We start from the raw sequence: 20,755 nt of genomic DNA on the forward strand, positions 1-20,755 counted from the left end.
TTCCTCGTGGCATTAAAGAGTATACTGAAAGGAACTTTGAGGTGAAGGCAGAGCATATGCACTTGTTCAAGCCCATCAGAGACTTAGTTCCTCCTGCTTTTTTATATTTGTTGGTTGTTATGGCTACATTATCAAATGTGGATGCACTTCAATACATCTGTTAAAGTTCAGTGCACTTGGTACAGATAGATATTTTTTAGAAAGGATATAGTTGTTTGTAAACCAAACTGTACAATATGCAGTTTTATTATGCACATTGTGAATAAAATAACATAATTGCATTGACATTCATTCGTAGTGACTTATAAATTATAAATAAGAGTATATAAGAGATATATTTTTATAATGGTTAAGACAAGGCAGAATTTCCTTGGCCCTCAAAGGCATTCAGAATTTCTTATGTGGCCCCCGATGAACAATTATTGCCCACCCCTGATCTAGACTGTGGTTGTGTTTTACACTAGGTGGGTTAACTTATGTAGTTAGTCAGGTTGATCACGTAATGCTCAAACTTAGGCACCCCCACGTATTAACTGGTAAACTGGAATTTTATACTACACATACACCTAGTATTGTGGCACTGCCCCAGAATGACTCAAGGTTTAAAACCTGCAGGAGGCAGCCACAAATGACCGAGGTCTATGGTCTTGAACAATGAAGATGAAATTGTCCCACAACCACTTGACCTCTGAACGGTCGTGGTGATCCCACGCTTCCCTCTTAAACACTATATCATCTCTGATTATATTTCACAACTTTTTGAATGCATTAAATGTCCCGTCTTAGACAAGTGTGCTAAAACTAAACGATATATATATATATATATATAGTTTGAATTTCAAAACCTTCAAGGCCATTCAAATTTGACATCGGCTTAGAAGGCAATAATTTTTTTAATGCACTAAAATTCCCCCAAAAAAACGTGTTCCACATTCAAGTGCCAGTTGAATTTCAAGGTCCACAATATAGGGATTGGGATCCCTGGTTTCCCTGTTGGTCTAGAGAGCACATCTAGCCATAGCATTGGTCCGTTTCATGTCGGCCGTTAGAACAGGATAAAACATAACTCAGAGGTGTGGGTTTTCTGAAAAGAGAACAGTATGTAATCGTCTTTCACAGCAAAAAGGAGAGTAAAGTGAAATGAGAGGAGAATGAGTAAGAGAGGGTAGGGAGTCCTCTCTGCTCAGTGGCTATCCTTGTCCGTGTTTTTTTTGTGTTCTAGCCCCGCCCTTGTTTTCCACTCGAACAGTGGGGCTCATTCCACCAGAGAATGTCTGTATGCATGTCCACACGGACGTCTGTCCTCAAAATGTTCATCCAAGTTTATTAAAGCGTAATTTGATATGCATTGTGGATTGCGTTATTTGTTGATTCGATTTAATTTTAAGAAAAAACTCAAGCATAGAATCTTGCTGTGATTGTAAAATGGTTATCATTTCTCACAAGCACTCCCACAAATTTCAAGACGTTGTGCGTTAAGTTAGAGCTAGAGTATTACTGTTTTAGAAAGACTGATATTTCATAAATGTGTAAATCGAATATTGCTCAGTTTTGCAACCTTTTATTTACCTTCATAAACAAATAAGGAAAACAATTTATGAAAAAGCACATTCAAGTCACTTTGGCAAGCCATCTTGTACACAGACAAAAGCTCAAGATAAATAAGTTAGTATAATTTTCTCAGTGTAACACACACACATAGTGCAATCTCATGTTCTACATGAATTCCACAAAAACATTTTTTTTACCAGTCATACTGTGTAACTTTGCTGGTATGTGGGGTTCCTAGAAGGGGAGTAATATTGGTCATATTGATGAGTCGTTTTGGAAAACAAGAGATGATTCTTCTAGATCCCTCTGCAGTCCGGCCATGCCAACACAAAACACGCAAAACGTTAGCAAATTAGAAAGAGAATGATATGATTGGCACGCATAAAAACGTCATTCAATATGACGAAAGGAGACATGATTTGTCTGTAAACATTATTTTTTCCATTGCTGGTCCCAGCAGTATGCCCCAGTGTTTCCCAAGTCAGAGCCTAAAAAACTACTAAAGTGGGACCAAAAACCGACCATATCCCCTTGGACAAATAAAGCTATGCAAAAAAAATACATTTTACTTCTGTCTACCCTGACATTCCAAGTCTATTGCTCTGCTAAATCATAATTCAATTTGCACTGCAATTTCCCCGCAGCACTTACAATTTACAGTCTCGAAAGTATCACCAAAGTCAAATAACAGAACTTTTATGAAAAGCCAGTTACATAATGATGTGCTACATCTGAAACAAAGTTAGGAAATATCTGCGCAAAAAGGAAAAACAATCCATTTGCACGCTGCTACATGGTCTGCTTTTGAGGCAATTTTGATGACAAGTGCCGAAAGTTGAACAGTTGTATATATTCAGTGCTTGACCCTCCTCCTCCTCCTTTCGCAGAGAGGCTGCTGAGACTCCTCTCTCTCTCTCTCTCTCCTCCTCCAGTATCCACCACAGTTCTGCCGGATAGAGGAGACACACTGCTTGTTGAAAGACATGTAGGGGTATGTAACACACACACACACACACACACACACACACACACACACACACACACACACACACAGGATACATTTGTATTACACCATTACAAAAGCCCTAGGGATAAGCAATTACTAAAAACCATCCCTCCCGGTGACTCCATTACCAAAGGAAACTTAAGGTTTCTGTGTATACGAGGGTTCCTGGTCAAAGGGATGTGAAGTCGTACCATTTGGAGTTGGTTTGGCTCTCAGGCTTTCTCGGGGTCTGTTCGGCGAGCGTTAGGGTCGGGAATCCGAGGGGGTCAGGCTGGTCGCGGTCCTCATCCTCGTCCGACAGGTAATGTTTAGTTTGGCACCCAGACAAACAACCATCTCACAGAGAGAGGATTAAAGCTCTGGTTTAACATTGAGAGCAAGAAACGTCCACAAACGGGGTTCAGGAAACGCGTCACACAAGCACTGCAAACTAAGTAGTCCATTTACATTTAAACTGGTTAACTGCGGTTCTGCCAACTGCCCTAAAACCCCAAACCAAAACATAAAATAAAATTGCGACGTTAAAGCCCACAGCAAAGTAACACATTATCTAAATTAAATCTAATTTAGAATGTGTGTGTTGCGGCTTGGAAAATCAGCCTAACACTATCAAATATGTGAACAACCTGGAGAATATAAGCCTACCTAACGGTGTGGCTCGCCTTTTCCTCGAACCCTTCACCGGCTCACGGTTCAGCAGTATCCCGTCCTGCCCGGGTTCTGGCCGGGAGTCGCTTCCAGGTGGGTCGAACATCCCACGGGGACAAGGTCGCTTGTGCGCCGGTCTTACGTAGAACTCCGGGGGAGACTCGACGGGCTCCCACTCAAGACTTCGCGTGGAAATAGGCTGATCTTCGACCGTGTCGTAATCCCACCTCTCTGCGAAAGCCCGCTGCGCAGTGTGCATAGTCGCCCTGCAGTCCTTTTCGAAGCCCTCCCGCTCCGAGCGACCGAACAGGTTACGGCAGACGGAGGGCTTCGCTGGCTCGGCTGGACGCGCGTCCCCGACCCCCCTCTCCAAGGTCGGACTGGCATTCGACAGGCGAACATCGGACATTATGTTGCACAAATGCAACAAAAATAACAGAAAAAAACAGTCCTTCAGTATTCGTTACGCAGGTTCCCAAAAAAAAAAAATATCTTCAAATGCAATCCGAATTGAGGATCATTATGTGGGAGTCCTGTCCGCGCTGAGAAGAAAGCGCGTCTCCGTCCGCTTTTAGAAACGCCGCCGCTGTCAGGTAGTAAAGAGGGCAGAAAAACAACACGTTAGGTTATCCGAGCCAACATGGCGATTGAAACACAAACACAACTACAAGTGGAGAGGAGGGCGTCGGAACTATTTAAACAGAGAAGCAATATCACTGGTGTTCAGACATGTTCCCGCCCCTTGTTCAGCCTCCTCCCAGCCCTCTGTCAGCGTAACCTGCTATGAATACTTTGAACTGCATGAGACTCGGAATCTAATGACTGCCATGCAACTAGTTTGATTGTTTAAATCACGATTGAAAATATCCCAATTCGAAGATCAACAAGGTTGATAGGTACAAAAAACGGTGCATAGTAGGAATATTCAGGTTCATACCATCAATGAATGATCCAAAGAAAAACTGAAATAGCTCAAAGCTAGATGAAATCATGGTTCTTTATCTTCCAAACTTCAAATTAGATAATGCATTTACATTATCGGGGCCTTTCCAAGTGACATTATTGTGTGGGCCTTTCCAAGTGAATAAATGTAATTTAATAACTCACTGAAATGTCTTCACTTTTTTGGGCCAACATTGAGTGGCAGCGAGAGACAGAGCAACAGTATAAATGTATATATATTTTTATATTATCACCAAAAGATATTTCAGACGTTTTTTTTAATTCAGCTTCAACAAACAGGATTCTGGTTCTCTCATCTCCACGCTCACGGTATAGGTATACAGTATAGCCAGATGTACCTCCAACTAAACACTATCTCACACCAATAAGCATGCATTGTTTAACTTTACACCCAGGCACAGCAGCATGTTGGCTTCTGCATTCCTGAAATCTCGATTCATTTTGACATTTTTTCCCTTCAAATTTTAATTAATAATCTTGTTTTACACAACAAATGAAACAACTAATAAATCGTATTTTTTACAACGAAGACCTCCTCATCTCATCATAGCTGCCAATATGAACAGCCTCATTGAATCCAGCCTTACATTAGAGCAGTACTAACAGCCAAACAGCGTCTGTATGTCCGTAGGGGTTGTTTGTATGTCAGGGGGGGTCGTCAGGGGACCGCTGGCCTAGAAGGGTCCCCAGGTGACCGCTGGCCAGGAAGGGTCGTCAGGGGACCGCTGGCAAGGAGGTCGGGTTCTTCTTGCCTAGTTCTTTCTGGATCGGACCGGGAAACTGGTGGAGGTTTTTGTTGACACAACGCATACAGAAACGTGCGGTGTAGAAGAGACTGCAGTTCTGGACGACATAAGAATAGTTTTAGTTAAAAAAATAACCATTGCAATTTCAGCCTCTATTACATTCCCAGAACCAGATCGTTTAAAAGGAGACATATTATGATGTTTTCCCATCAAGTAAACATAGTATACGAGTTCCACAAAAGAAACATGTTTTTGAAGCGGTTTGCTGGAAATAGCTTTGAGGAAAGAAAATCTTGCTTACCGCTATTACCCTCTGTTTCAGTCCCTTCAGAATGCGCTGTTTCTGGTGTCTAGCTTTAATGCAAATGAGCTGCTGCCCATTGACCAATGAGCTGTCAGACTGAACCACAGCATGGAGGAGAAGTGATTGTTACCGTTTGAGGACTCCCAGAGCGCTATATAATATTATTATATAGGTATTTATATAATATATCACGGCCATAAGCTATGTGCGCCTCGGATTATAGTATGAATCATAAAGACTGCCGTCTGTCTGACGTCTCTAGTACTTCCACAACAAGTAAAGACTCGTAGTGGGGGTTATCTCGGTCATGATTGAGAAGAATTGGGGGAAAATGAACTTTGGCCTCGACACTCTGAAGTCCATATTGAACCGCGACATGGAGGAGAAAGGGATCGTACTCCCGGAGCTGAGCTGCCGGACTGCCGCCGAGCTCCGCCCGCCGGAGCTGCCGGACTGCTGCTGAGTTTCCCCTGCCGGAGCTGCTGGACTGCCGCCGAAGCTCTGGCGGCAGTCCGGCGGGGGAGCTTCGGTGGCAGTCCGGCAGCTCCTGCGGAGAAAGGGATTGTACTCCCGGAGCTGAGCTGCCGGACTGCCCCCAGAGCTCCGGCTGTGAGCTGCCGGACTGCCCCCAGAGCTTCGGCTGAAGTCCGGCAGCTCCGCCGGACTCCCTGCCAGGCAGTCACATGGTAAACTGACAAATTAGACATCTATTTTTGTATTGAATATCCCTGCTTCTGAAATGCTTGAACATCTCCGCCCAGCGCTTATCCACTGGTCCACAAAATCTTAGCTACGATCTGATGGAGGGGGGTGGGGAAGTTGGAGGTAATATTCAAATTTGCCCCCTTCCTACCTAGGAGGGGGCGCTGAGACTGACTCGCTCGTTTGGTAACTGTAGGCGGGGTACAGAATCAGAAATGCATATCTCACTCAAAAATTCATTGTACAGACATTTTTCAAAGTTTGTATGCGTGTGGGAGCACCAGAGACCCAAAACAATACCCCAAATCCCAGGAAAAGTGTTGTTTTCATAATATGTCCCCTTTTAACTATTTCAAGGAAATCCCGAATCCCCAATTTGAAGATGATCTTTAACGAGACGCTTCTTACCGAACCGACGCAAGCAGAGCTGCCGCAGAGGCTGCAATTAGAACCCAGAACTAGAAACCTCTCCTTGTCCGGACTGAAAGGGTCCTTGGTCACAAAACACTCCTCTAACAGCCTATTGCGCATAGGAAAGATATAGATTTATTACAACTTGTAAACGCTTTGAATGGAGTTAACTTCCTACTGAGTAAGACGGTTTTAACTTACACAATGGCTCTGGTATTGGGCGGTTTCTGGCCAAAGTATGTGAAAGGGGTAGACAAACCACATAATTCACACGTGAATGTGTTTTGCAGAAGACGACGGCTCATCTGTTCCATCTTTGAACCGGAGATTGAGGCAAGTTCAACAGCCGCATCTGGGACGGCTTGTAGGTCTGTTGTGCTTCCGGTTTGCTCGTATTTTATTGCCTGTTTAAAAAGCGCTTCACGATGCCCTATCGCCCCCCATTGGACAGGAGCAATATATTACATAAAGAAACTCAAATAGTTTGGTCCTGCACTACCGTAGGTTGCCGCGGTCCTAGGACCCTATTTTTTTGGTTTTCTTATTCTGTTCTGGACTCGAAAGACTTAAAAACGAAATAAATAAATAAACGAGACGTCTGGCGTATATAGACGTAAACCATACGTGAATATTCTGCATTAACCACCAAGATAAAATATAGTTCTATGCAATCATGACAGGGTACTACAATACGACGAGTATGGTTGCCTATTGAATAAATGATAGTAATCATTACTTAATGTCATTGGTCGAGGTCAGACTTTTTTAATATATATTTATTTTTTTGAAATTTGACGTGAGTATACTGTGGAATCTCCTCTTAACCCCTTCAGACCCCAATTATGTTCCAAGGTTGTGAAAAATATAATAATTACTTTTTCCCATCCTTAATGCAACCAGAAATGAGAATCAATTTTATTTATTTTTTTATCATAACTTTAATTGGTATTTTTTTTGTCCATTTCAATGGACATCGGGTCCAAACAGTTGTTAAAATATCAACATCATATGACAACATCATACCTATTTTTTGTCTTACATAACATTGACATTACATGGAACATGAACTTGAACATTTCAAATGATGTTTTTTTGTAAGGTCCACACAATTTCTAAAATATAACATCATAGCTTTTTTTTTTTTTTTTTGGTTACAATTTACCAACAAAAATAACTAAAATAAATCAATATCAGAGATATTTCCATTGTCGATCAGTTCAAGGACTTCAAGGGCTGTATATTCTGCATATGGAATATTTCCAACTGATTATCAACTCATTCTCTTATTCTGATGTACTGTTTTTATAGTAATAAGGTTCATCAATACTGGTAAATTGAGTTCAATAACATGGTTTCTGACCCAATGTCCATTCTAATGGACAGCGATATTTGAACAAATCCTGTGTAAAAACTAACACTGAAACATATGATATTACACTTCTATTTATACATTCCATCTTTCAATATTGTATCAAAACTATGAAATCTTCTATAAAACATCTATAAATATGAATATAACTGTTGAAAATGGTCCTTACTTCGACGTGTGGGGTGAAGCCCTGCCATGCCTCTCTTCCATGTGGTGGATTTTTTTCATACGTCAACAAGCAAAGCTATACTGCCGTTTGATTGGTTGTTAAACGTCCACTTATATGGACTTAAGGGTTCAAGTGGTGTTAAACGTTGCAAAAAGTAAAAAAAAAGCCCCCGTCATGTGACGTCCATTGTAATGGACACAGGGTCTGAAGGGGTTAATAGTCATATTTGACAGCTGAGCCTGCTGTTTAAAAATGTTGCAATGCTGTTTGCATTTAAATTGTATATCTCCGCTGCCTTTGGCTTTATTATTATGAATGTAAGACCAAATAGTCCCAGAGTCACCTGGTAAATTTATGCCAAGTTTGAAGCTTTCACCAACTCCGAATCAGTGTTGGTGTTTGGTCAAGTTGTGGTCTTTGCATCATATCCAAATGGTCTGACCATATGGGTTGCGATTGGAAAGTTGTTCACCATGACGAATGGTGCATGTCTACTAAGTTTCATGCATATTGCACTTTACTAATGGCTAATGATAGCCTGTTGAATTGTTGAGGTTCCAGGCAAAATTATGGCGCCAACTATGGGTTATTCTGGCCATCCTTTGAATCCCTTAATAATCTTACGAGTTCTACAAGGCTACAAGCCTACTAATTGTTATAACTTTTGAGGCCAAAAAGTCAGAAAAAAAATAATAATTATACTTGGAAGAAACAATGACGCCATACACCGTATGACATCTATGGTGGTGACCTAATGAATACATGATGACAATGTGATGTCATACCATGTCTCACAAAATAGTTTGTTGAGGTTGGACTTTAACCAGCGACCACATGGTCATTGGTCCGACGCAATACGCAGTTCATCTTTTTGCAGATGATACCATTTTGTACACCTCTGCTACATCAGAGAAAGAATAAATTACACATTTATAGTCCGCATTTAGTCAAGTACAAATATCTCTGGTAGGATTAAAGTTGGTACTAAATGCTACAAAAACAAAATCAATGGTTTTAACACGTTCACGCTCTCCAATAAACCTCACTATATCACACATCATTCTACAAATACTTAGGTATTTGGGTGGATGATAATCGGTCTCTTGGGGTCAATATTGAGAGCCTCTCAAAAAAACAAAGACCCAAGTTTTTTTTTTAATATCGATTGAAGAATTGCTTTCATTATTCAGCAAGCAAAAGGTTTTTGCAGAGCACTTCCTTATCAGTGTTGGATTATGATGACCTAATTTATATGCACTCTACTTCATCTTTATTAAAAAAAAACTAGATGTACCACTCATCCTTGCGTTTCATTACAGGTGCATCAACTAGGACTAACCACTGCACTCTGTATGAAACTACAATGGTCCTCCCTCTCCCTCAGAAGGAAATACCACACACTGATTCTTATTGCTAAAGCACTAATGGGTAAATTACCCCTCTACATTTAAATGCAGTGGCATGCACAGACATTTTGGGGGGCAGGTGCTCAGGGAAAAATAAGGGCACATTAAAGTGTCATTTCGAAGTGAAGAGTGATCATTACCACTTTTCTAAAGCAGCATCCTCCTCAGTGCCATGTCTTTAAAGATGTTGATGACCTCAGTATGATTGATCTTGATGTATTTTTCTATAGCAAGCAGGAGAAGGTCAGAGAGCCGTTCTTCTCCACACAGACTTCTTAGTTTAGTTTTGATAATTTTCAGCTTTGAAAATGATCTCTCCACAGAAGCAGTTGTCACTGGCAATGTTTCATCGATTTTTATCATCTTCACAAAGGCAGGAAAGATGAGCTGGCCACTGTTTTCCCTCAGTATGGCAAAGATTTCTTTGAGGTCTTTTGCAGGAAAGCTGGAGTGGAACACCTTTAGTTCTGTCTTCAGCTGGTCCTCGTCTTCTCCATAGAAATCAGGATGTGGACAGCTTCCTTGGCTTCTGCGTTTGGCGTGCTTACCCAGTTGGCAAGTACCGTGAAGGGGTGGAAGGACTGAATGATTCTAGCAGTGGGACTTCAGCTCCTCAGTCACAGTATCCAGAAAGGAGGCTTAGGGGGCAAACAATACACCCTAGACTCAATTCATTTATGTGTTACATCGCCGGTTGGGCAGGGCAGGGGAGTAGGTGTGTGTGGGCAGCAGCTGTGAACTACAGCTGCAACGCGCCTCCGTTTGTGTCCGCTCTGCGCGTTCACGTTGACAAAGGAAGAGAGTTGTGTGCGAGGAGGAGGGGGGGGGGGGCATATATATTGGGCCATTATTATCACACGTTTTTAATTGTCGAGCCTTTATAGATGATAATGTCGGCATGGGCCACATACACTGTTTAAAAAAAAAAATAAAATCTGATTATTTTATTTTTTTCAAAAGGGCACTTGAATGGGTCAGGGGGCAAAGGGCAGGTGCTATAGTACCAACTTGGGTCTACCTGTGCACGCCACTGTTTAAATGTATTTGCTTTCTTACAATAATAGTGTTTACAGGACTAGGTCCTCAGAAAAAATATTATTAACCACACCATCAACAAGAACAGAACTTGGTAAAACAGCTTTTTCATCATATATGCACCAAATGTCTGGAATGAACTTCAGGCCACCTTAAATCTAGAATCACTCCCACTTCTCAATACTTTTAAAAACCTTTTAAAATCTACCCTGACTGAACAATGCAACTGTTTTTTAATCTGATGCCTTTTAAGCTGTCTGTTTGTATTAGCTTGTCATACCTTAGCTTGATATTAAAGTGCGCAAATTGAACCCAGGATCTTTGTTTTGGCATGAAAACCCATCAAATAAGCCTTCCAGATACCTTTTTAATTGAAAATCTAATTATTATAGTTTTTTATTATAGTTTGCCGGGTGCAATGTTTGGCGTCCATGTTGTTGGCTTGGGGCATTGAGTTTTGCTCCTAAATCGTCATTTTTCTAACCACTAATATTGTTAAAAATAGCACCAAACCTCTGCAGTGGCATGACTAGGGTCCCTACACATAAGACGAAGCACAAACAACTTAGTTTGCAAACCCAGAGTTTACTTAAAAAGACAGTTAAACAAGCATTACCGGTAGGTCCGTGTTTACAGGAAGTCCACACAAGTCGATCCCGAATGCGCCGGAGTTCAGTTCAAGGAGGAAAGTTTTGTAATTTGTAATTTATGTAATTTATATTTATAAATAATATATAGCAAGTGTTGACACGTAAATTAAAGGAATTGCATATGTAAGTTACAGTTACAAAATAATTGTTCGCTACAATCAAGCACGGCACGTTGTTGACGGAAGACGCACTGCACACGTGATTTATGCATAGAGTGAAGGACAGCTCAATCATCTGAGAATACGAGCCATCTACAGCTTGAAGTCAAGAGAGAGATGGTTCAGGTTTGTGTTTTCCCCGGCTGCGAAAAAAAAAGAAGAAAAGTTACACTCCAGAAACTTTCCATAGACTGCCATTGCGGTAAGATGACCGATCTCTGGTAGACCAATGGCTTATTGTTCTGAATATGGAGACGCCAATCAAGACGCTAATGCAGAAGGATCACCGTATCTGCAGTGCTCATTTTGATAAGGACGACTTCATCATTCCCAAACGAGCTGCTGACTCAAAGAACCCAAAAAGAGTTTCATTGAAGAGGAATGCAATCCCTCGAGTGCGGCAAGTGGCTACGGATAAGAGCTGTCCCAAACGATTATTTTTCAAACGATTATTCTAGCGATTATTTTTTCGATTAGTCGACTAATTTAACGACTAATTTTACCATTAATCTAACGATTATTTTTTCAGTTACCGATTACTTCACATTACTTCATCAATGTAAATTTTCACACAATCTGGATATCAAAACATTTGTTGTTAAAATATCAACATTTATTAAACATTTCTTTAACATGCCACTTTTTTGTGCAATAACATTGTGCAAACACGGCACTTAAATTGTGCAAACTGAAAAATAGCGCATTTTGATGCCATATGTAGTATCTAACAAATTAACAAAATAAGTCAATCAGGAGGAATATACCAAATATAAAAATACTGTTCTACTCCTTCCTCCCTCTCTCATTGTGCAAACTGAAAAATAATGCACTGCCACCTCAGAGACCCAACTTCGAAAAGGATTCATGTAATTTAAATTGTCATTGTGTGTTTACTACTTAGAACTTGTTGATAGATCGTGGAATTTCGACAGTCAACAGCTAGACTAGAACTACATAACATGATAAAAGTTCTCTTACTACTTAGAACTGGTTGCTAGATCATGGAATTTCGACAGTCAACAGCTAGACTAGAACTACATAACATGACAAAAGTTCTCTTTTCACCAGAGTATAAAATCCGAACCCGACAAAGTCTATTCATAATATTGTAATGACCACGGAAGAGGCAGTGAATGAAGTCATTAGACAGCTTATTAGATAACTAATAAACCGTTGGAACACGCAAGACCGGTCACCATAGCAACGCTGGTAAACAAACCCTCGGAGCTCCCGCTACTGCTCCCGCTACTGCTCCCGCTACTGCTCCCGCTACTGCTTGCCGCCGCCATTGTTATGAATTCAAACGATTGGCGACTAGCGTTCTGGTGCATATTTACCGCCACGACTGGAGTGAGAGTGGCGGGGGGGGGAGGCGACGCGTCGACGCAAATTATTCATGTCGACGAATTTTTGAAGTCGTCCCAGCTCTGCTACGGATAGACTTGAAGTAAAGTTGTTTGCTTATTTTTCGTGTTATATATGATTGTTCACAATAGGTGTGGGGGAGGATGCGTCACGAAACAAAGTTATAAGTCCTATAAGCCCTAACTTCATTCGAGGAAGTGAAAGATGATCTTGTGAGTTGTCCAGGTAGGCTAACCTCGATTTATTGTGTATAAGGATTTGTGGTGGGAATTTCCGGACCACGTCAATCGTTTTCTCTGTCAACCGGGTAGAATAAAGTCATCAGAACAGGGACGTGCACAGGGGGGTTGCTCAGGTTGCTTGGGCAACTGCCCATATGCCCTCCTCGACTCACATTGCCCTTCCGAGAAAAAAAAAAAAAAAAAATGTTAATCATTTAATGGATGCAGAATTTCATGTAGGCCTAGATAAAAAAAATCGCCACTCGAAACATTTCATAAAGTAAGCGTAGCCTCATTCAATTCCGTTCGGGCACTGAGAGTGAAAGTCAGTAGGGGGAGGGCAAACTCTGCCGCGCGGCAACAGCCGCTTTTGCCGCCTCCCCTCTGCCGCCCTTCCCTCATTGAAATGAATGGAGGCGGCGAGTTGCCGCGTGGCGTGTGAAAGCTGCTTTACTTAGCTGCAGCGCTGCACGCGACCGGAACACCGGCACCTGTGAGACGACTGCCTTGATGTTGTCGGAAAAGGTGAATTTGAGATGTATAACAAACAAACAATCATCATCACATTTTATGAAATGAATTACAATCTTCATAAATCCAGGCTCAGTTTGCCACGTAACGTTTAGCCTAAATAATCAGACAGCTAGCTAGCTTGCAGACAAGCAGCCCGTTATCACTATAGTCTACACTTTTCTTTTGGTAGGCAAACTAAGCTACATGTCTGCTGATAGTTAGTTTCTAACATTTCGTTTTAACAAGAAGAATAAATGATGGAAGTAATGCATCACATGAATTCTTTCATTCAAAATGGTTCATGCCTAAATCTTATCACTATTTTGGGTATTGTTTGTTATTGTTAAGTGAAGCCGAAATGCCCAGTGAAAAGAGGAGGATTCAGGAGAGAGAGAGAGACAACTAAAGGAGGCAGCAAAGAGGAGCACATCACTACAGGGTTGGCTACGAAAAAGCCAAACAGCAGGTGGGACAGAGACTTTGCATAGTGAAAATTAGTGAAAATTATAGGCCTACTGTGTAGGCTAATTGATCAATTAATCAGACTCCTATTTTAGCCTACTAATGGGAATTTTTCATAATTACATTACATTTAAGATGAGGAGCAGCCACAAGCCTCCAGACACTCAGAAAATGTGGACCAGGAGGAGGCACATAGGCAGGTAGGCCTAAGTGCTGATCACCATATATGAGAGGACCATGCTAGAAAGTACAGGGTTAAAGAGCTGCATGGGGGGGGGGGGGTGCCCTTTTTTCAGGTCAGAGCAACTGCCCCTCAAAATTCCTGTGCACGTCCCTGCATCAGAACGTATAACAATTGCGGTCATATTTGTGTAAAAACGGTACAAGACAATACAACAAACAATAAAACAAACGTTGCAAGGAGAAGTCCATTGCATTGGCTATAGCCAGGAATTCATATTGCCAGGGCAGCATTGCCCCCCAATACTACCTTACCATTTGGTTAATAAAATGGTAATCTATCAGTTGAAGCTGATAATGGACTTCTCCTTGCAACGTTTGTTTTATTGTTTGTTGTATGGTCTTGTACCGTTTTTACACAAATATATGACCGCAATTGTTAAACGTTCTGATAACTTTATTCTACCCGGTTGACACAGAAAATGATTGACGTGGTCCGGAAATTCCCACCACAAACTAATTGGAGCTGCTACTTGACAATACGGGCTTGGGACTGATATTCAGGGACACGAAGAACAAGGGCCGAGAGAGTCTCAAAGTGTTAAGAGAACACTACATCGGAAAAGGCAGGCCCCGGATTTTCTCCCTGTACATAACAATGACTGCGCTGTAGAAAGCTGAAAACGAGACTGTAACAGAACACGTTATCCGAGCCGAGCAGATCATTACGGCACTCAGTGAAGTCTGCAACCGCCCACGTGCCAAAGTGTTCTTCGACGAAGGTAAAGATGTCATAGTGGCGCCGGATGGCAAAAGGTTTGATATTTATTTATGTAAGGGGGTGTACTACTTGCAAACCGATGTAGCCGTGATGTAGATGTCTGTCATGTCAGCTATGATAAGGTAAAGACACCACTTGAGCTGGCAAAACCAGATCCAACTGATCCAGTAAAAAATGAGTCCATAGTCTTTCAGTCTTTCACAGATGTGTGTACGGGGCAGTGTTTGTTTAGTTCCTGAAAGCAAAAAGTGATGCAGTTCAGGCCACTGAGAAGTATCTGGCAGATGCAGCGCCTAGTGGCACTGTGAAGCATTAAATCAGATAACAGGACCGAGTTCACTAACAGAGAGTTTAGAATTATTATTCCGCTGTGAAAGGTAGGCAGAAGAAATAAGCCTACCTGCCAACACACAGGTAAGACGTTTAACAGCTCCGCCATCGGCACACACGCAGGTAAGAACACACACGCAAGCACACACAAACATACACGGAGACCCACACACATACAAGCACGCACACACACCGCACTTCAACACAAAGGCAGTGACACATACACGTAAGCGCACACACACAGAAGCGCACACACACACACACACACACACACACACACACACACACACACACACACACACAGGTAAGACGTTTAACGGCTCCGCCATCGGCACAAGCACGCACAAATGTACACGGAAACGCACACACATGCGCACACACAGACAAGCACGGGCACACACCGCACGTCAACACAAAGGCAGCGACACATACACGGAAGCGCACTGTGGTGGCCCAGCCGCTGAGCAGTGCCCCACATGGCCACGTGGTGGCCACAAAGGCAGGCAAAGGCAGCCAAGGGGTGTGGTGCTGGATGGGAGGTACTGTGTCATAGAGACCCCGCCCCACTCAGGTGTCTCAGCTTACCATTCACAGATGTGCTGAGTTAGCCCTGCAATCAGGGGGCATTTTAACTCCACCAGAACAGGCTGAAGACAGACTGGCTGGAGGAGCGTTTGGAGACCAGAGACACGTTAGGCCAGTCTCATGGTAAGAGGCCTGTGGCCAACCCTCTTGATCAATCCAAACGGCATTAATGAAGTTACGTCCAAGTAGACCGAAGTTACGTCACAGTGGACTGTGAATTGTGTCGTGCTGAGAAGGCCTGCAGCTGAAGATAAACCCCAAAGACTCCAAGAGGAAACCCAAGCCGAGCTAGGGCGAAGAGGTCCGTGGCAGGGACCACAGACCCCACTAACCTTGGCCTATCTCTCGCTATCTCTCTCTCTGGCCCCACCCCAGGAAGAGCCAGAAAGGGCACCCTGACGACAGCCGTCAACCCGGTGAAGATTTGAGTTGCCTTTTGCCCCCTCCCTTTTCCCCCTGCACCTTTTTATAAATGACATAAGTTGATTTCACCGCAAACCCCGCTTCTGCCTGTTTCTATTCTAATTGGTGATCTCACTGTTGTACCTCAGAGACCAGGCGCCCACAGCAGGCACGTACGCACGCACGCACAGGTAAAGACGTTTAACGGCTCTGCCATCGGCACCCAGGTAAGACGTTATGTTTTTAAACATGTCGACAAACTGCCAGGTAACACGTTCTGTCTAAAACTTTTCTGACTGTAGAAATTGAGATAAAATAAGGGAAGAGACAATTTCTCACCTCGACAAGCAACTGCGGGTCATTCATGTTGTCATATAAAAACCATTAAATTCAAACATCGCACCGACCGGCAAATCGACACAAGTCACGTGATTCTTAAAGAGACGGTGTCCCTATAACACAGAACGAAAACATGTCAATAACCCAGTATGGTGAATTATGTCTATAGAGTCCACCACAAGACTACACTTTGTTGCTCAAATGTAATATTACTCTCTCCTCCTTGAGCCTCCCGAAATGTCTTTACACTTTGTTGCTCAAACTTAATATTACTCTTCTCCTTGATCCTCCCCAAATGTCTTGCGATATTGATATCCCCCACTCCCCCCTGTGGACTGTTTTAGTTGTTAATGAGTAGTCTCATTCTAGGTCCCTATCATGGTTTATTCTTGTAAGGGGCGTGGCTAGGGGCGCTTTTGACCTTGGGATCCAAACTTGAGAACATGGTCCCCAAACTACATGTGTTAACAAACACCTAAAAGAACACATTTCTATCTCCATCCCAAGCAGAAATGGGGAACCTGAAACTTCCTACCATTTTACTCCCATTGACTTTCTTACCGTAGTGCATATCTCAAATTTGAGTTGGTCATCAATTTCAATGCCTAGGTATTTGTAGCTACTAACCCTCTCAATGGTTTGTCATTTGCAATGCTGGTAGGGATCTCACTTCTATGACGTCTAAAATTAATCACCATTTATTTTGTTTTCTTTGCATTGACAGCCTCTTCCTCAAAGCTGGTTAGGGCTGAGCTATCGGGTTTCAAATGCCCCACAATGGCAGTATCATCCGTATATTTGAAGAAAGTGTGTGGATGTGCTATCTCGGCACTCATTAGTATAGTGTGTAGAGTAGAGGGGACAAAACACACCCCTGAGGGGCTCCTGTATTAATGGGCCTGGAGGTGACTGAATTAAACCTAACCTGTTATGTCCTGTTTGTTAGAAAATTGTTTATGAGCTTTTGGTTAACCCCTAGCCCTGCCAGTTTATCCACCAACAGGTTGGGCTGCGTCGTGTAAAATGCATTGCTGAAATCAATGAAGGCAATCTTAACAAAGGTACTAGGCCATTCTAGTTCCAATATACTGTTGGTCATTGTTAGCAGTGCATCATCCACCCCTCTTCTTGGTTGGCAAGCAAACTGGTGTGGGTGAAGACATGATGAAACTACAGTTAGCAGGTGGTTTAACAATATATTTTCAAGACACTTCATAGGAACTGAAGTTAATGTAACTGGTCTCATGTCATTCATTTCTTTAGGCCTATTGTGTTTAGGTACTGGTATAATTAGGGATAGCTTCCATTGTTCTGGTATCAGTCCCGTGTCCACTGAATGCTGAAACAGCCTCTGAAATGTGGTGCCTGTGAGTTGTGCATGCCTTCAAGACCTTGCAGCTGCTCCCATTCAGATTTCCTGTTATGGAGCTGAGAAAATTGTTTCCTAACATCATCAATGGTGATAGTAATGTCCCTGTCACTTAAATCTTTTATTCTATCTATTGCTCTTGTCTGCTGTTCAGAATAATCAGCCTCATCAAATCGGCAATAAAATGTGTTTAAATCCATAGTAATCTGCCACATTTATAGTATGTATTTTAGGTTTATACCCAGTCATGATTTGTAGGCCTTGCCAGGCTCTCCTTGCATCATGACAAAAAAATGAATGCACTTTGTATTTGACTTTGACTGACTTTTGATTGACCTCCTTGTCTCTGTTTTTTTATTCAAAAGTTCTTTCAGTTCTGGGGTAACCCATGGCTTATTGTTTGGATAGAGTTTGTATTGTCTTTTTTGGAATAAATCCCCACAGAACTGTATGTATCCTGTTACCGCAGACGCAGCATCATTAATATCTTGCGAGGTGTCCCTGATTACATCCCAGTCGGTGCTGTTCAGGCATCCATGCAGAGCTGCATTTAATTTCCCTTGTCTGGACCTTTTTTCCCGGCCTATCATTATTATTATTTATTTATTTGATTAGGACAGTGCACATTAATCAATATGTCAGCCAGAGCATCAATATAAATATGCCGGAGTTAGCTTAATTGCTAATTTTCATCCGTTGTCCTAAGGCAAGTCAAGAACATAAAAACAACATACCAGTATACAAAATAGAAAACACTTTTACACACAAAATAGGTCCCCACATCAAGAGTCCATGTTAAAAAATTAGAATGACCAAAGGTTACATATGAGAGCAAGTCTGGCTTGCTACTAACCACTGTTTAAGGTTTTTTTTAAAGGTGGTGTAAGTGGCACAGTCTCTAACATGTGTTGGTAATATATTCCAGGACTGTGTTCCTCTGATGGACACCACCATTTGGCATAATTTGGTCTTGCTGCGTTGTATTTCGCAGTCACCTCTAGTTAGTGCTAGTGTATTTATTGTAGAGGATTTCTTTTTTATAAAATTCTGTAATGGTGGAGGGGCTAGACCGTTCAGAACCTTAAAGATTAGACCGACATCCAAAAACAGCTGAAAACTATCGAAGTCCATGATTTTGTGTTTATTTGTAATTTTACAATAATGGTAGTATATAGGTTTTTTGTCTAGTGTTTTAAGAGTTCTCTTGAATAAAGATTTGATTGGTTTTAAAGTGCTCTCAGATGTATGTGACCATGTTGTGTAACAGTACGAGATGTGAGTAAATATCATTGCATGCATATAAGTCTTTGCTGTCTCCATAGTCAGGAAAGGTCTTATATGCTGGAAATTTGATAAATTTAATTTAATTGTGTTTTTAACTTTCTTAACATGCTGCCTAAAATTAAGGTTAGAATCGAAGATGACCCCGAGGTACTTCAAATATTCAACCACCTCAAGTCTCTCACCACCAACCATGACTGATGGTTGCTGTCCTGCAGTTGGCTGTCGGGAGAACAACATACAGACAGTTTTCTTTGTATTCAGATGTAGACAACAGTTTTGGAGCCAATGGGACACTGGCACCATGGCTCCTGAGAGTACTGCAGCAGCTTCTTTGATTGAGCTGGCATGACAGTATCGTCAGCATATAGTTGCACTTTAATATTTCTACAGACATCTGGGCCCCGTTTCCCGATAACGATGGATCTTCGCTCGTACGATCATTCTCCCGATGGATCTTGCGATCCATCGATAATTTCTTTGGAGCGTTTCCCGAAACTCCTCTTAACGTGAACGCGCATTCGCTGCACTCACGACGTCGTAGGATTGTAACTGTCTACTGACACGGTGCTGAAATGGGCTCCGTAGAAGGGGGAGACGCAGGAATGTCGCAGGAAAATTGTTTTAAAAAGGCTGGTTTTCATGCGCGTCGAAGAGTGATTGAGACTTTTTTTTAACCCCCTCCACCCTCCCACATGTCACTAAACATTCCTGTCAACGTGACCAATCCCCACCATATCCCAGCCTTTGGTCTGCTCCTTTGCTTGTTTTTTATAATTTATTTTATTTCTTTATTTTTAATTTTTTAATTTTTTACATTATTTTATGCTACGTTTTATGAGTAGCCTATGTCAGTCTGCACAAATCCCCCCACTTTCTCTCACACATTTTGAGTGCCCTGCCTGCGCAAACATTTTCTGGACTGTCCCGTTTTATTTTGGCCATTTTAACATCTTTATTAATAAATTAATTAATAATCTTTATTAATTACCAAACTAAGAACATAAAGGCGCAATGCGTTTTAATAAAACGCATCCAATAGACGGAATGTCCGATGGTGTCGCCACTGAGGCTATAGCTGACGATGCTCTTAGCGTCCTACGAGTACCTACGAGCACCCCTGGAGTACTCGTTAGCTACGAGCGTTTTCAAGACGTTCGTTCCCCACGATGCTTTCGGGAAACGCGGTGAAAACTCTAAGATGCCCTTTCGACGCACTTCACGATCCACTTAGGCTAACGACGCTTTCGGGAAACGGGGCCCTGGTAAGTTATTGACATACAGGCTGAATAAAACAGGGCCCAATATTGAGCCCTGTGGTACTCCAGCAGAACAAGTTAGATAAGAAGATAATGAATCACCAATTTTAACTGCCTGTTTCCTGTCTGACAGGTATGATTTCATCCAACAGAGGGCGCTGTTTGAGAAGTTAAAATGGGTTAATTTGGCAATAAGCAAGTCATGATTGATGGTGTCGAAAGCACGCTTTAAATCTAGAAATACCGCAGCTACAAAGCAAATAATAGCAAGTAGCAGTCTCTGTTGAGTGAAGTTTCCTAAATCCAAACTGCATTGGATGAAGAGTGGCATAGCCATTATTTAAAGGTTGGGTATGGGATTTGCGAAACGCCAGCAGATTTTGAAAATACACAACTCAAATGGTCCTACCCCCTCCCCTTCAACGCTGACTCTGACTCCACCCATTCCAAGTACCTGGACGCGCAATCATGCACGAGTGCGAACAGAGATGCGCGAGAGCGAGCCAGGCTAGCGTAGGTTTTCGCTTAACAACATGGCACTACATTCAGC

At 42.1% G+C, this 20,755-nt stretch overlaps 2 protein-coding genes across 3 annotated transcripts; both read right to left on the minus strand.

The window, feature by feature from the left end:
* Nucleotides 1–294: 294 nt before the first annotated feature.
* On the minus strand, nucleotides 295–3,886 carry LOC130380686 (cyclin-dependent kinase inhibitor 1B-like). 2 transcript variants are annotated; one of them, XM_056587977.1, is made up of 3 exons: nucleotides 3,203–3,652; nucleotides 2,749–2,893; nucleotides 295–2,518 (listed from the first exon to the last, which is right to left on the minus strand). In XM_056587977.1, exons 1-3 carry the CDS (start codon nucleotides 3,612–3,614, stop codon nucleotides 2,341–2,343), a joined length of 735 nt encoding a protein of 244 aa, XP_056443952.1. In that variant the 5' UTR covers nucleotides 3,615–3,652; the 3' UTR covers nucleotides 295–2,340. The 2 variants fall into 2 exon arrangements, with proteins under 2 accessions (XP_056443952.1, XP_056443951.1); XM_056587976.1 differs by having other exon boundaries at nucleotides 786–2,497; nucleotides 3,203–3,886.
* Nucleotides 3,887–4,882: 996 nt separating this feature from the next.
* On the minus strand, nucleotides 4,883–6,733 carry cdpf1 (cysteine rich DPF motif domain containing 1). The gene is made up of 3 exons (XM_056587981.1): nucleotides 6,533–6,733; nucleotides 6,329–6,440; nucleotides 4,883–5,011 (listed from the first exon to the last, which is right to left on the minus strand). The coding sequence occupies exons 1-3, from the start codon at nucleotides 6,643–6,645 to the stop codon at nucleotides 4,883–4,885; spliced, it is 354 nt and encodes a 117-aa protein (XP_056443956.1). The 5' UTR covers nucleotides 6,646–6,733.
* Nucleotides 6,734–20,755: the final 14,022 nt, after the last annotated feature.

This window comes from Gadus chalcogrammus, chromosome 4 (assembly GCF_026213295.1).
Source record: "Gadus chalcogrammus isolate NIFS_2021 chromosome 4, NIFS_Gcha_1.0, whole genome shotgun sequence".
Taxonomy (NCBI): Eukaryota; Metazoa; Chordata; class Actinopteri; order Gadiformes; family Gadidae; genus Gadus; species Gadus chalcogrammus.

What these genes read in the sequence shown, in the direction of transcription:
- LOC130380686 (XM_056587977.1), bottom strand. Translation starts at nt 3,614, where the DNA reads ATGTCCGATGTTCGCCTGTCGAATGCCAGTCCGACCTTGGAGAGGGGG. An exon ending in AAGGCGAGCCACACCGTTAG is followed by an intron (nt 2,894 to 3,202) that starts GTAGGCTTATAT and finishes TCTCTCTGTGAG; the next exon opens with ATGGTTGTTTGTCTGGGTGC. An exon ending in AGCCAAACCAACTCCAAATG is followed by an intron (nt 2,519 to 2,748) that starts GTACGACTTCAC and finishes TTCAACAAGCAG; the next exon opens with TGTGTCTCCTCTATCCGGCA.
- cdpf1 (XM_056587981.1), bottom strand. Translation starts at nt 6,645, where the DNA reads ATGGAACAGATGAGCCGTCGTCTTCTGCAAAACACATTCACGTGTGAA. An exon ending in CCCAATACCAGAGCCATTGT is followed by an intron (nt 6,441 to 6,532) that starts GTAAGTTAAAAC and finishes TATGCGCAATAG; the next exon opens with GCTGTTAGAGGAGTGTTTTG. An exon ending in GCTCTGCTTGCGTCGGTTCG is followed by an intron (nt 5,012 to 6,328) that starts GTAAGAAGCGTC and finishes TATGTCGTCCAG; the next exon opens with AACTGCAGTCTCTTCTACAC.